The sequence below is a fragment of the Eptesicus fuscus genome, chromosome 10, assembly GCF_027574615.1.
Source record: "Eptesicus fuscus isolate TK198812 chromosome 10, DD_ASM_mEF_20220401, whole genome shotgun sequence".
Classification (NCBI taxonomy): Eukaryota; Metazoa; Chordata; class Mammalia; order Chiroptera; family Vespertilionidae; genus Eptesicus; species Eptesicus fuscus.
Genome location: NC_072482.1, coordinates 12390440 through 12403322, shown reverse-complemented (window position 1 = coordinate 12403322; position 12883 = coordinate 12390440). Strand labels below are relative to the sequence as shown.

Sequence of the window (12883 nt, the reverse complement as noted above, 5' to 3'; positions counted from 1 at the left end):
GGAGGCAGCCAATCAATGATTCTCTCTCATCATTGATGTTTCTCTCTCCAACCTTCCTCTCTGAAATCAGTAAAAGTATAAAAAATAAAAAATGAAATCAATAAACATATCCTCAGGTGAGAATTAAAAAAAAATAAGGGTAAGAAAAAGAATTGGAAAGATATTTATAAGTCAAGCAAACATGTTCTCTTAAATATCCACACCTTGTTTTTTTACCTGTCAGTTCAGTGTGGCAATGGTCTTTCAAACAGCATTTCAATACATGTTTCAGAAATTTTCTTTATAGTAATACATATCAGAATGTCACTTATCCAAACCTCCTCTCTTGCCTGAAGAACAGTATGTAGATAGCTCCCATCTATTCCTGTTTTACTCTTTAATGTTATACACCAAACTTGTATTTTTGACATTGGACAGAGGGCTCTAATTATGTTACCATTACATTAAAAAGATTATCTAATTTGTATACTGTGTAAAAACAAAAAACTAAATTAGTAACTTCAAATTTGCAAATTTTTACAGTTGCAAATTACTGGTAACCAAAAGCTGCAGGAGTCAAAACAAAAATATCAAGATTGGTGTATTATCCTTTAAACTGCTAACTATTTAGGTTTTATTTACAGTATCATTTTCCAGTTTGCTAAGTGAAAGAGTTCCACAGGTACTCCTTTAAAAAAAAAGGTTCTTATATCAAGTTGTGAGACTTAGATTTCATTAGCATATTAAAGTCATTTATAATTGTTAAAACACATGTATCCTGTGTTAATTTGAACACAAAATCCTTTGCATGCAAATAAAAAGAATCCTGTGGATCAAAATTTGGGAAACAAAGGTTTTTATGTGCATACAGATATTCCGAGATGGTATTTTAAAATGTGAAATTAAAGCAAAAAATTCTTTCACTTGATATTTTTTTCAAAAGTTTTGCAAGGGCATATGAGCTCATTTTTCAGTCAAGAAGCACCAGTTTTTATGAACCTACCTGAATATCCAATAATGCTTCCCAGCCAAGACAAAAGTTTCAAACCAAAATTCTGATGCGCGACAATAGACGAATGCATAACTTGAACTTTAAGTGGCTTTGTCTGTCTACTGGTATTTCTCTTAAAAAGAAATGGCAGGATGAAAAAACAAACTTAAAAAAGCTATTTTATAAAAAAAAAGTTAATATTCTTATTTCATATAAGTACAAACTGTTATTTATTTTGTTTATATTAACCATCCTAATGGGTATGAAGTGGTATCTCATTGTGGTTTTTATTTGCATTTCCGTAAGGATTAGTAATGTTGAGCATGTTTTCATGTGCTTATTGGCAATTTGTATATCTTTTTTGTGGACATGTCTCTTTAGTCCATCACAACTTTTTATTTAACATGTCCCCCTTCACTTCTGTTTAAACCATTTCTAGCCTCCCATTTAATCCCATCTCCATAACACATATCTATACAGTAGATCTTTGCAAAGTTTCTCCATCTATACAAATTACATATGTATACATTAAAAAAGATGTTTGATTTATAAAACTGGAATACTATATATACTCTTGTGCATACTACATTTTTGGTTAATGACTCAATATTCTGTGGTGTGGATTTATTCAAACATCCTCTAGAGAAGGGCAATCATATTCCACGTGTTTTCAGTCTTCCGTGAATACAAAAAAACCAGTACTAAAGATCTGTGCACACACACTTACTGGTACTTATATTCTATGGGATAAATTGCTAGAAGTAAAACTTTAATAGATGCTACACTGTTTTCCAAAAATGCTGTTGCAATTTCTTTTTATACAAGTATTCCTATTCTCTGCATCTCTGCCAGCAAGATATTTTATCACACTAATTTCTCCATTCTGTTGGGTATGAAATCTCCCTGTCATTTCACTGATTACTGTTGCGTTTGAGTCTCGTTTCATATATATAGACCACCTACATTTTCTCTGTTGTGATTACTTTTTTGTATCTTATGACCTTTTTTCTATCTTATTTATTCCCTACTTGATAATCTATAAGTGCTATTTATCATAAACATTAAATGTCTACCCTATTTTAGAAATAATTTTTCTAAATCTACTATTTACCTACTGATTTTGTTTATGAAATATTTTGCAATGCAATTTTTTAAAATGTATTTTTATTGATTTCAGAGAGGAAGGGAGAGGGAGAGAGAGATGGAAACATCAATGATGAGAGAGAATCATTGACCGGCTGCCTCCTGCACACCCCTACTGGGGATTGAGCCTGCAACCCGGGCATGTGCTCTTGATGGAATCAAACCCGGGATCCTTCGTCCGGATAGGCCGATGCTCCAGATAGGCCGATGCTCTGAGCCAAACCAGCCAGGGCTGCAATGCAATTTTTTTATGTAGTAAAAATAAAATGTTTCTTTTCTAACTCCATTGGGTTCTAGTCTTAATTAAGAAGATCTCTTTTGCCCTAGCTAGTTTGGCTCATTGGATGGAGGGTTGGCCTGCAGACTGAATTGTCCCGGGCTCGAGATTCTGGTCAAGGGCACATGCCCAGGCTGTGGGCTCGATCCCCAGTAGGGGGCATGCAGGAGGCAGCCGAACAATGATTCTCTCTCATCACTGACGTTTCTATCTCTCTCTCCCTCTCCCTTCCTCTCTGAAATCAGTAAACATAAAATTAAAAAAAAAAAAAAAAGCTCTCCTTCTCCCTTAAAATGTACCTAGGGTTTTCTAGATTTTCCTCATATCAGTATCTATTTCTGGACTTTCTATTTTATATTATGAATGTATCTATGCAAACACCACCAGCGATTACAAGCACTAATATTTAAAAAAAATATTTAGAAGATTAAGTATAAAGGTATGCACGAGAAAATGAATTCACGGAAATAATTATCTCCCGGGAAAAAGTAAGGGGAAATGGGATTAAGGAATAAGACAGGGGCCACTATACTATTTTATTTAAAATAAGTATAAAAAATGTATATAATGTGGCCGAAACCGGTTTGGCTCAGTGGATAGAGCGTCGGCCTGCGGACTCAAAGGTCCCTGGTTCGATTCCGGTCAAGGGCATGTACCTTGGTTGCGGGCACATCCCCAGTAGGGGGTGTGCAGGAGGCAGCTGATCGATGTTTCTCTCTCATCGATGTTTCTAACTCTCTATCCCTCTCTCTTCCTCTCTGTAAAAAAATCAATAAAATATATTTAAAAAAAAATGTATATAATGTGGACACACAGGTGTTCATATTATCTCTATTTTTATCTGTATATTAAAAACATTTCACAATATATAAAATTATTTTTAAAAAGGAGCTTTACATAAAATGCAGTTACATGGAATAGTTAAAAATAATAAATGCTAACTTTTAAAAAATTTAAATGTGGGGATGTTTTCTTTTCGAGAAATAATACATGTAATAAATGCTATTAAGATATGCAGCATACCTTGCTATAAGGTACCAAGAAACAACTTCCCTTGAATTCTAATCTTGGTGCTAAAGGCCAGTTTAATTCTTAAAAAGTAACGTGAAACCCTATCAAAAACAAAACAAGACAAAAAGCAAAAAACTTTCTAGAGATGTCGATGTCTCTGATGAAATAAGAAGGCAGAAAATATATATCATCTAAACATTCATTTTCTATATTAATATTACACAGCTTTAAAAAATTAAATAAAGCAATAATGCAATGCTCAAGAAACTTATCCTCAAACGTAATTTTTGGCTGATGTTGGCTTTACATTAATAAAGGCAGAAAAATGTTTCCATAAATGCCAAAATATGAAACTAGTCTTAAACTAATAAAAAGATAATAGTGTAGACATGTCTTAAAATTACTTACCACAATTACTGATTTTGCCTGCTCACAATATGGAAAATCTCCATATCGAACAGACCTACGTCCCTATAAACAAAGATATTTACAATTAACTTGTGAAAATATTATATTCAGTATTAATAACTTTTGAACCAGTAAACAAATAAACATATTTGAGCATACAACAACTCTGGTCAAATTTTAATATTTATAACATTGATTCTATTCATTGATAAAAAGTAAATGAAAATACTTTCTTTCAAAGCTATCCCAACATTTTTTTTTATTGTTTAAAGTATTACATGTATCTTTTTATCCCCGATTGATCACACCCACTCCTACCCCCGAGGGCAAGCCCCCACGCCCCAGTGTCTGTGTCCATTGGTTATACTAATATGCATGCGTACAAGTCCTTTGGTTGATCTCTAACCCCCCTATCCCAACATTTTCAAGGCATTAATAAATATATTTTCTTGAATAAAACAACATTTATTCTTTCAGGCTGCTATAATTTTTCTTTTTTAAACCGGCTTTAAAAAACAGTTTATTTAGGATCATGAAGGCAAATATTGTTAGTGTTTCTCTCTGGAGATATAGAATAGTGCTTGGGTTTCTGTAATTTTTATTTTCATAACTAAAGATTTTGAATCACTGGGTAGAATAAGGATAACTATATCTACGTATATTTTCTCCTAAACTTCTTATCTGACAATAATTTATAGTTATACCCAACATATATTTGGGCCAATATTTAAATGAAATTAAAAAAATAGCTTACACTTATATACCTAATTCTATATAACTTACCTCTGTAAAAGTTCTATTTTATTATGTGACATCAATTTAATAAAATTACTTACATCTCGATCTACTGTAGTTGCAAAGCCAATGGCTTCTTTTTGTGTACAGTTAACAGCTTTCTGAAGAGTATAAATAACTTGTTCGTAGGTATGAACCTCATCATTAAACAGCATGCAATAGTAGGTGTCAGTCTTCTCTCTGTGGGATCAAATATTAATGATATATTATCTATTTGCATATTCCTTGCTCTAGGCTAATTTACAAAGAGTATACTTCGTTCTAGGGAATGTGCTAGGTACTAACTATACCAAAGTCATCCATGGTCCTCATGCTCTATGACACTACTATCTGGTGATGAAGATAGATATTGGACATATAATTCTATGTGAACTACTTTTATCAAAGGTAGGATGCTAGAGCAGGGTAAAACAGGTCTTGGAGCTCAAAGAGGAACTGTCAGAGAAGTAATCTGAGACCCGAAGTCACAATTGGCTATCAGTGCCTCTTAAAAGGGAACAATTCTCCTCTACCCCAGTCGACCTACCCCAGTCGACCATTTGACAATGTCTGGAGACAATTTTGGTTATCATGATTAGGAAAGGGGGGGGGGGGGGGCACTGGCATCTAGTGGTAGGGACAGAGATGCTGCTAATTATTCTACAATCCACTGGACAGTCTCCATAGTAAAGAGTTCATCTGACTCCAAATGCCAGCAATGCTATGACTGAGAAAACCTGGGCTAGAGGAAGGTGTAAGCAAAGGCCACGAAGTGATGAAGGTAAATATTAGGATCTGGAGCACAGAGGAAGAGGAGGAGATTAGTCTGGAAAGAGGCAGAAATCTAAAAAACTTACTAATTAATTCTGATTATGCCATCCTAAGGGCAATCAAGAATTTGAGTAGGAAATATGGTCAGTTTGCCTTACAGTGTGGAAAATGAACCGTGAGGGACAAGAATGGATATGGCAATCCAGTCAAGAAGGCCATATTGTCCAAAAATGAAATTAATGTAATTCAGCCTATGATAGTAGTAACGGAGATGAACAGTAGAAAATTTTGATAGAAGGATTTACTAAGAAGTGAAAACAGTACAAAGAAGCAAGATTCTTTTTTCTTCTATGCTGGTGTCCTGAACCTACAAATGAACAAAAAAATAAAAAATAAAACTCTTCTATTATCTTAGATCAATGAATGGTTCCCAACTTGAAGTACATGAAGATAAAGTCATGAGGTACTAATTCATTTTCAACATTTTATTAAAACACTTAACCCACAACTAATTATCTGAATCACTGTTGAGAAAACAAAAAAGAACTAACACCAATGTCCTTCAGACTCTCATTCCAACTTGTATTCAACTTTAACTATGAAAACAATTCTGACAGCCTGGTTAGAGTTAAAAGTAAAAGAGAAGACTGCCTAAGGCAAGCACACTCACAAGAAAAAGTAAGCCTTTAGCCTTAATAGAAATATGGCAGAATACATTTTTCAGTCACAAGTTTTTGTGACCTCCTCAATAATCTAAGTACAAATGGTAAATATGTTAGATGTACACTAAAAGAAGCTCAAAGTGTAGAATATATTTTATAAAATTTTAGAATCAAAATGAGTTTGAGCATTTAGTCAAACCAGAAAACTCACATCAAAGAGCTCATTCCCTAATCTTACCTGATAGACAAAATAAAAGGAATTGCAGAATTAACTTACCAGTTTTATCACACAAAGAAGAAAAAATTGCTTATGCCTGAGCTTTGATGTAGCTTAAATATGGCTATAAACCAACTAAACCAACCAACTAATAGGGAGAAACTACTACCAATTAAGTGGATCACACATATTTTAAAAGTATAAAATCAGGATTACTGTTCTGCTGAAAATTAATTATTGCAAAAGAAAAGATTATGTTCTATCCTAGCTATATTAAAGTTAACATGAGAAATTAGAATAAAAACGGTTAAAACTGAGTGTGAGGAAATACATACAAATACAAAAAATAAATGGTTGTACTTACACCATCTCTAAATCTGCTGGTAATTCACTTTCTTTTTCCCAGGTTAATATCTCTACTGCATAATGAAACATAATAGCAAAAATGTTGTAAGTTCTTGTTATCACATCTTCTGGTAAATGAATGAGAGGATCCTGAAAAAAGAACAGAAAAAAAAAATACAACTTCGTTAAATGCACATTAATTTTCCTCTTTTCCATTCTGCCTCTACCTCTCAAAATATTACTATAAAAAGCTGACTGATTTTTCAGCTTAAGCTTCTCTTCAATTTGATCATGTATATTACATCCTACCAAATTAAGCTTCCTAAAATGTTTTGTTAAATTATAATCCCAATTATGAAACCAATTGAACCAAAATATTCAATGGCACTCCAATGTCTAATGAATAAATCTAAAAACTTTAGAATGACATTCCAGGATCTTTAAAACCTAACATCAAACCATCTTCATAGCGTCCTAATCCCTAATTTCCAGAATAAACAAAGGAATGTTATCCAAGGACAGACAACCAATTTAGTTTTACAGGATAAAGAAGAACCTGATTTTGAGGATTACGAAGATGAGAAGTCAATAAAGTCAGAAAACTGCTCTTTGATGTTATAAGAATCACTCACAGGTTGTGTATGCATGTAACAGGAAGCTTCCTTCTTTAGATTTAACAGTAAGTTACTAAATTTCTAGGTTAATGTAAAAAAAATATTACTTAAACATATATGTACTAAGTTTATCATGGTGTCTTTCAGTCATGGTTGGCAAAATATTTTTAATCTTAATGTTTTATCTTAAATCTAAACACATTATTTAGCTTAATGGCTAAATAGTGTTATATTCATGTCTCAAATAAAAGATTAGTATGTTCCAACATCACAGAATGAGAATCAGCACATTCTTGCAAATATACACAAGGCTTCACAAAGATAAGCCTAGTGGAACGGTTAGAACACCAATGGAGATGGGAGATAAAAAGAATGGAGGGAAAAGGACAAAAAGGACAAAGACTCCTAGGACTTGAAGAATGTAAGAAAAAGTAAAAAAAAAGTAAGGAAAGTCCTGGCCAACTTGCATCTGTTGGTTGGAGTGTTGTCAGTACACCAAAATGCCATGGGTTCGAATCCCGGCCAGGACATAGTACCCAGGTTATGGATTTGATCCAGGATTGGGCAGGTGCAGTAGGCAAACAATCAATATTTCTCTCTCCCTCTCTCAAAAAGAAAAAATATTTTTTGAGGTCTTACCTTTTACCTCTATTTCTTTTCAACAGGCTGCTTTTTATTTTATTTTTATTTTTGTTAATCCTCACCCGAGGATATTTTTCCAATGATTTTTAGAGAGGGTGGAAGGGAGGGGGAGAGACAAAGAAAGAGAGAAACACTGATGTGAAAGAGACACTTCGATTGGTTGCCTCCCACACGAGCCCTGACCAGGGATGGAACCTGAAACTGAGGTATATGCCCTTTGACTGGAATTGATCCTCGGACCCTTCAGCCCACAGGCCTACACTCTATCCACTAAGCCAAACGGGCTAGGGCTTAACAGGCTGCTTTTTATGTCTCACAAAATACATACATACTTACATACATACATACATACATACATACATACATACTTTTTTTATCCTACTGGCAAGGGTTACTACTATTTCTTATAAAGACTTTAGAAACTGTTAACATATTGCAACCACCTGTACAAAAAGGAACTAGAACTGGTACCTCCTGCGGATTCATAAAAGAGTGGATATAGTAAAAATATGAGCCTTGAACTACACCAAAACAGAAAGTAGAACCTTAAAAATAGTATCTTACTATATGTATAGTCACTCCTTTTCTTACAATTCAGTCCCATAACATTTAGAAGATTGAAGAATTACAATAAACAGGATTTATAAAGATGAAATGATCCTGGGACAGAAACAACTGCCAATTCTCAAGAATCCATGCCAGTAGTACCCAAACTCTATTCTGCAAAATCCCAGGATCTGGTAGAGCTGTTTCCTATTCAAATTACACATCAAATGCCCTAGCTGGTTTGGCTCAATGGACAGAGCGTTGGTCTGCGGACTGAAGGGTCCTGGGTTCAATTCCAGCCAAGGACACATGCCCAGGTTGCGGGCTCAATCCCCAGTAGGGGGATGCAGGAGGCAGCGGATCAATGATTCTCTCTCTTCATTGATGTTTCTATCTCTCTCTCTCCCACTCCCTTCTCTGAAATCAATAAACAAATATATATTTTAAAAAGTGTACCATTACATATTAGGAATCACCAACTGGTAATTTTGCTGCTACATTAACCCTGTTTGAGGCAGGCCAAGGAATATGGATTGCTGTGCTATCTTTGTATGCATATGTTATCTTCTTGTAAAATGGTCACTGAGTAAGAATTATTTTTGCAGTGAAAAGATGTTAGGCTGTGCAAATCTACTCATGTACAATGCTAAACTAAAGGTTAGGAAAGATTTCTGCTCAAAGTGCTCGTATCATAACATAAGTTAGCTAGAATGAGTAAATAAATGACCATCTTATCCTATGTTGTATTATCAACTATCCTATATAATAAAAGCTGAATGTGCAAATAGACCGAACGGCAGAAAGACTGGTTGCTATGACGTACACTGACCACCATGTGGTAGACGCTTAACTCAGGAGCAGGCCCCGACTGGCAGTGGTGGCGGGGGGTGAGGCAGGTGGCACCAGGCAAGCCAAGGTGGGTGCCAGCGGGGCCCCCCCATCACCCTGTCAGTCGCCCTGCAGAGGGAGGTGACTGGCAGCGGCGGTGGGGGGGCGGAGCCATTGAGGGGGCGGCGCTAGGCCAGCCAAGGTGGGTGTGAGCGGGAGCTCTGATCACCCCTCTGGTCGCCTCACAGATCAGCCCTGATCGCCGGCCAGGCCTAGGGACCCTACCCATACATGAATTTCGTGCACCGGGCTTCTAGTCACTAATAATTACAGTTCTTTGATTACATTTATGTTAGAGAATGCAAGCCTTTGTGAATCAACTTTGATTTACTCTTCTTTCAAATTAAAAGAATGCGAGAGGAATACCTCTACCATCAAAAATGTTATCTGTGGTTATTTCTGAGGGCAGTGGAAATTACGGAAAATTTTCATCTTTTATGTAATATACTTCTATAATGTTTAAGTTTTTAAAATGTAACCATGTATTATAATAGTTTAACTGTTTTCATATGTAAATAAGGCATGAATGAAGATTTTCTCCATACTACCATACTAAAACTAGAAACAAACTAGAATTATCTTTTACAGACTAGTTTTTTTAAATTTCTGTTTTTTGTTTTTTTAACTTGATTTTTAGAGAAAGAGGAAGGAAGAGAGAGAGAAACATCAACATGAGAGCAGAATATCCATCATCAGCTGCCTCCCGCATGACCTCCACCGGGGATCAAGCCCGCAACCTGGACATGTGCCCTGACCTGGAATTGAACCAGCAACCTTTTAGTGCATGGGATGACCCCCAACCAACTGAGCCACACTGGCCAGGACTGAATGATCTTTCTTTTCTTTTTTTGTTAATCCTCATCCGAGGATATTTTTCCATTGATTTTTAGGGAGAACTGAAGAGAGAGGGAAAGACAGAGAGAAACATTGATGTGAGAGGATCACATCGATTGGTTGCCTCCTGCATGAGCCCTGACCAGGGCCCAGGTCAGGGAGGAGCCTGCAACCAACGTATGTACCCTTGGCCAGAATCAAACCCGGGACCCTTTGGTCCACAGGCTGTCACTCTATCCACTGAGCCAAACCAGCTAGGGTCTGAATAATCTTTCTTAACAAGTAAATAATATACATTTCAACTTATAAAAAATAAATTCAATAATAAAAATATTTTTATCTGTCTTATTATTGTAATTTAAAAAATTAGAATCTTATTTAAAATAACAATTCCACTGCTAAAAATGTTTTAAAAAACCAGTATAAGGTACTGTCAAAAAAGTTCCATTACTGGAGCCTATACTACCTAAGTTTAAAGCACTGCTCTAGCACTTACTGTGTGGGACACTTTGAGCAAGTTTCTTAATCTCTCTTAAAACTCAAGCTTCTGCAGATATAGAATATTGGTACTAGCAATATTTATCTTACATGGCTGTTCTCAGAACTAAATGAGATAAATCAAGTATAGTACTTAGCATAATATTTAGCTATTAATAATTACTAATCTGCATTTGCCTTGGCTGGTGTGGATCAGTGGTTAGAGCATTGGCCAGAGCACCAGAGTCTTGGGTTGGATTCCTGGTCAAGGGCATGTATTGGGTTGCAGGTTCAATCTGGTGTGGTTAGGCACATGCAGGAGGCAACCAATCAATGTATCTCTAAAATCAATGGGAAAAATACCATTGGGTGAGGATATTAACAAAAAACAAAAACAAAGCAAACAACAAAAGATTACTAATCTGCATTCAAATGAGATGAGAGCAGCAAAGTGAAAATTTTTGATTAAAAAGTATTTGCTGAGGTTGCTCATTCAGTTAATATTTGTTATTGAATTAAATTTTGTTCCAAAAAGTATTTACAACAACTGAAGAATATAAGCAGTATAATAAAATAGAATTGAAAAATAGATATACAAAGCAGGTAAAGTGAAAAATAAAGGTAGGAAAATAAACTGAAGTCCAGATAATACCTATTTATAAGTTCAGATCATAAGTTTTCATATAGCTACTAAAGACAGGCTCTATTTCCAAATACTTTGGCTCTGTTTTCCAGATGCCTCAACAAAAGGAAACACAATCAATTATCAGGTTCAACCAAGAGAAACATAACATTTCCTAATGCAGAGATCTAAGAGAAATTTGGTATGGTTCTTACGATCAACAAAGGAAACAATACATAGTAGGTTATATAGTATGTGGGAGGTCTCAACTAGAAGAGGTACTATCCCACCAGCCTCCTGACTTACCCCCACACCCAAGCACGGGAGATGGCATTTAGTGAGTGGGAATCAGGCATCCTATATAATAAAGAGGTAATATGCAAATTGACCCTCATGCTGTAATGCCATCACAAGATGGCGGCGGGCACAGAGGAGGCTGGGTTCCCATAACACAAGATGGCCGCGCCCACAGGGGAGGTGGGATTCCTATAAGGAGCCGTAATGAGCGATCAGCAAGGACCTAAGGCTGTGTGGTGCCAGGCTAGGGTGGGGGACCTGAGGTTGTGCCCCTAGCCTGTCCGGCAGGGCTTGACAGGGGACCTCAGGATGCGCTCCCACCTGGCGGGGCTTGATGTGGGACCTCAAGGTGCACCCCCCGCCCCAGCCCAGGGGACCCGAGGCCGTGCCCCCCACCTTGGTGCCGGGCCAGGGGACCTGAGGCCATGCCCCCCGCCCGGTGGGGCTTGACGGGGGACCTCAGGCCACGCCCCCCACCCTGGCACTGGGCAAGGGGACCTCAGGCCATGCCGCCCGCCTGGCGTACACCAGGGGACCTGAGGCTGTGCCTCCCACCTGGTGGGACTTGATGGGGGCCCTAAGGCTGCGCCTGCCGCCTGGCAGGGCTTGATGAGGGTGGGGCTGGCCGGGTCTGGATCTCGCCCAATGGGGGTGGGGCCAGCCGGGTCTGGGTCTCACGCAATTTTGAGGCGCGTGGGTGGGTGAGGACTTGACTCTGAGTCCCACAGCATGCCCCAGACTCTAACAGGAGGAAGATTTTCATATACATTTTACTAATTTTCTTTCATCTCTGACACTTCTATTATAGAGAAAGGGCAAATAGCAATATTAAAATATTTCCTCTAATTCCCTTTTAATGTGCATGAATTTCGTGCACCGGGCCACTAGTAATAAACAAAATGCTTCTGTTAGTGTATACTTGGTGTCAGAAAACCTTTTCTGTGAAGAGTCAGTAAGTACTTTAGTTGTTGCAGTCTACAGGGTTCTCTGTCTTAGCTACTCAATTTTGCTACTGTAGAAAAAAAGCAGTGGATCATACATCAACAATTAAGTGTCACTGTGTGCTAATAAAATTTCATTTATGGACACTAAAATTTGAATTTCATAAAATTTTCACATGCCACAAAATACTATCCTATTGATTTTTAAAACTATTTAAAGAGATAAAAACTACTAGAGGCCCAGTGCACGAAATTCGTGCAAAGGTAGGGTCCCTAGCGGCTGCCAGCTGGGTACTTCCTCCGTTCCCCCAGTCGCCTGCCGCTGCTGCCAGCTGGGGCTTCCCTCCCTTCCCCTGGCTGGCCCTGGTCCCTGGTCAAACTCCTGGACAACTCCTGGTCAAGGGGACAATTTGCATACTATGCTTTTATTAGCTAAGATTGCTA

General features: G+C 37.1%; 1 protein-coding gene across 2 annotated transcripts in view; it reads right to left on the bottom strand.

Moving 5' to 3' along the window:
* Positions 1 to 12883, bottom strand: part of UBR2 (ubiquitin protein ligase E3 component n-recognin 2) — a 123096-nt gene that overhangs the window by 71081 nt on the left and 39132 nt on the right. For both annotated transcript variants that reach the window (XM_028135691.2, XM_028135690.2), the window contains exons 5-8: positions 6598 to 6728; positions 4646 to 4784; positions 3810 to 3872; positions 983 to 1103 (exon numbers count right to left, since the gene is read on the bottom strand). In XM_028135691.2, the coding sequence (XP_027991492.2) occupies positions 983 to 1103; positions 3810 to 3872; positions 4646 to 4784; positions 6598 to 6728 (454 nt within the window). The remainder of the gene's footprint in view (positions 1 to 982; positions 1104 to 3809; positions 3873 to 4645; positions 4785 to 6597; positions 6729 to 12883) is intronic.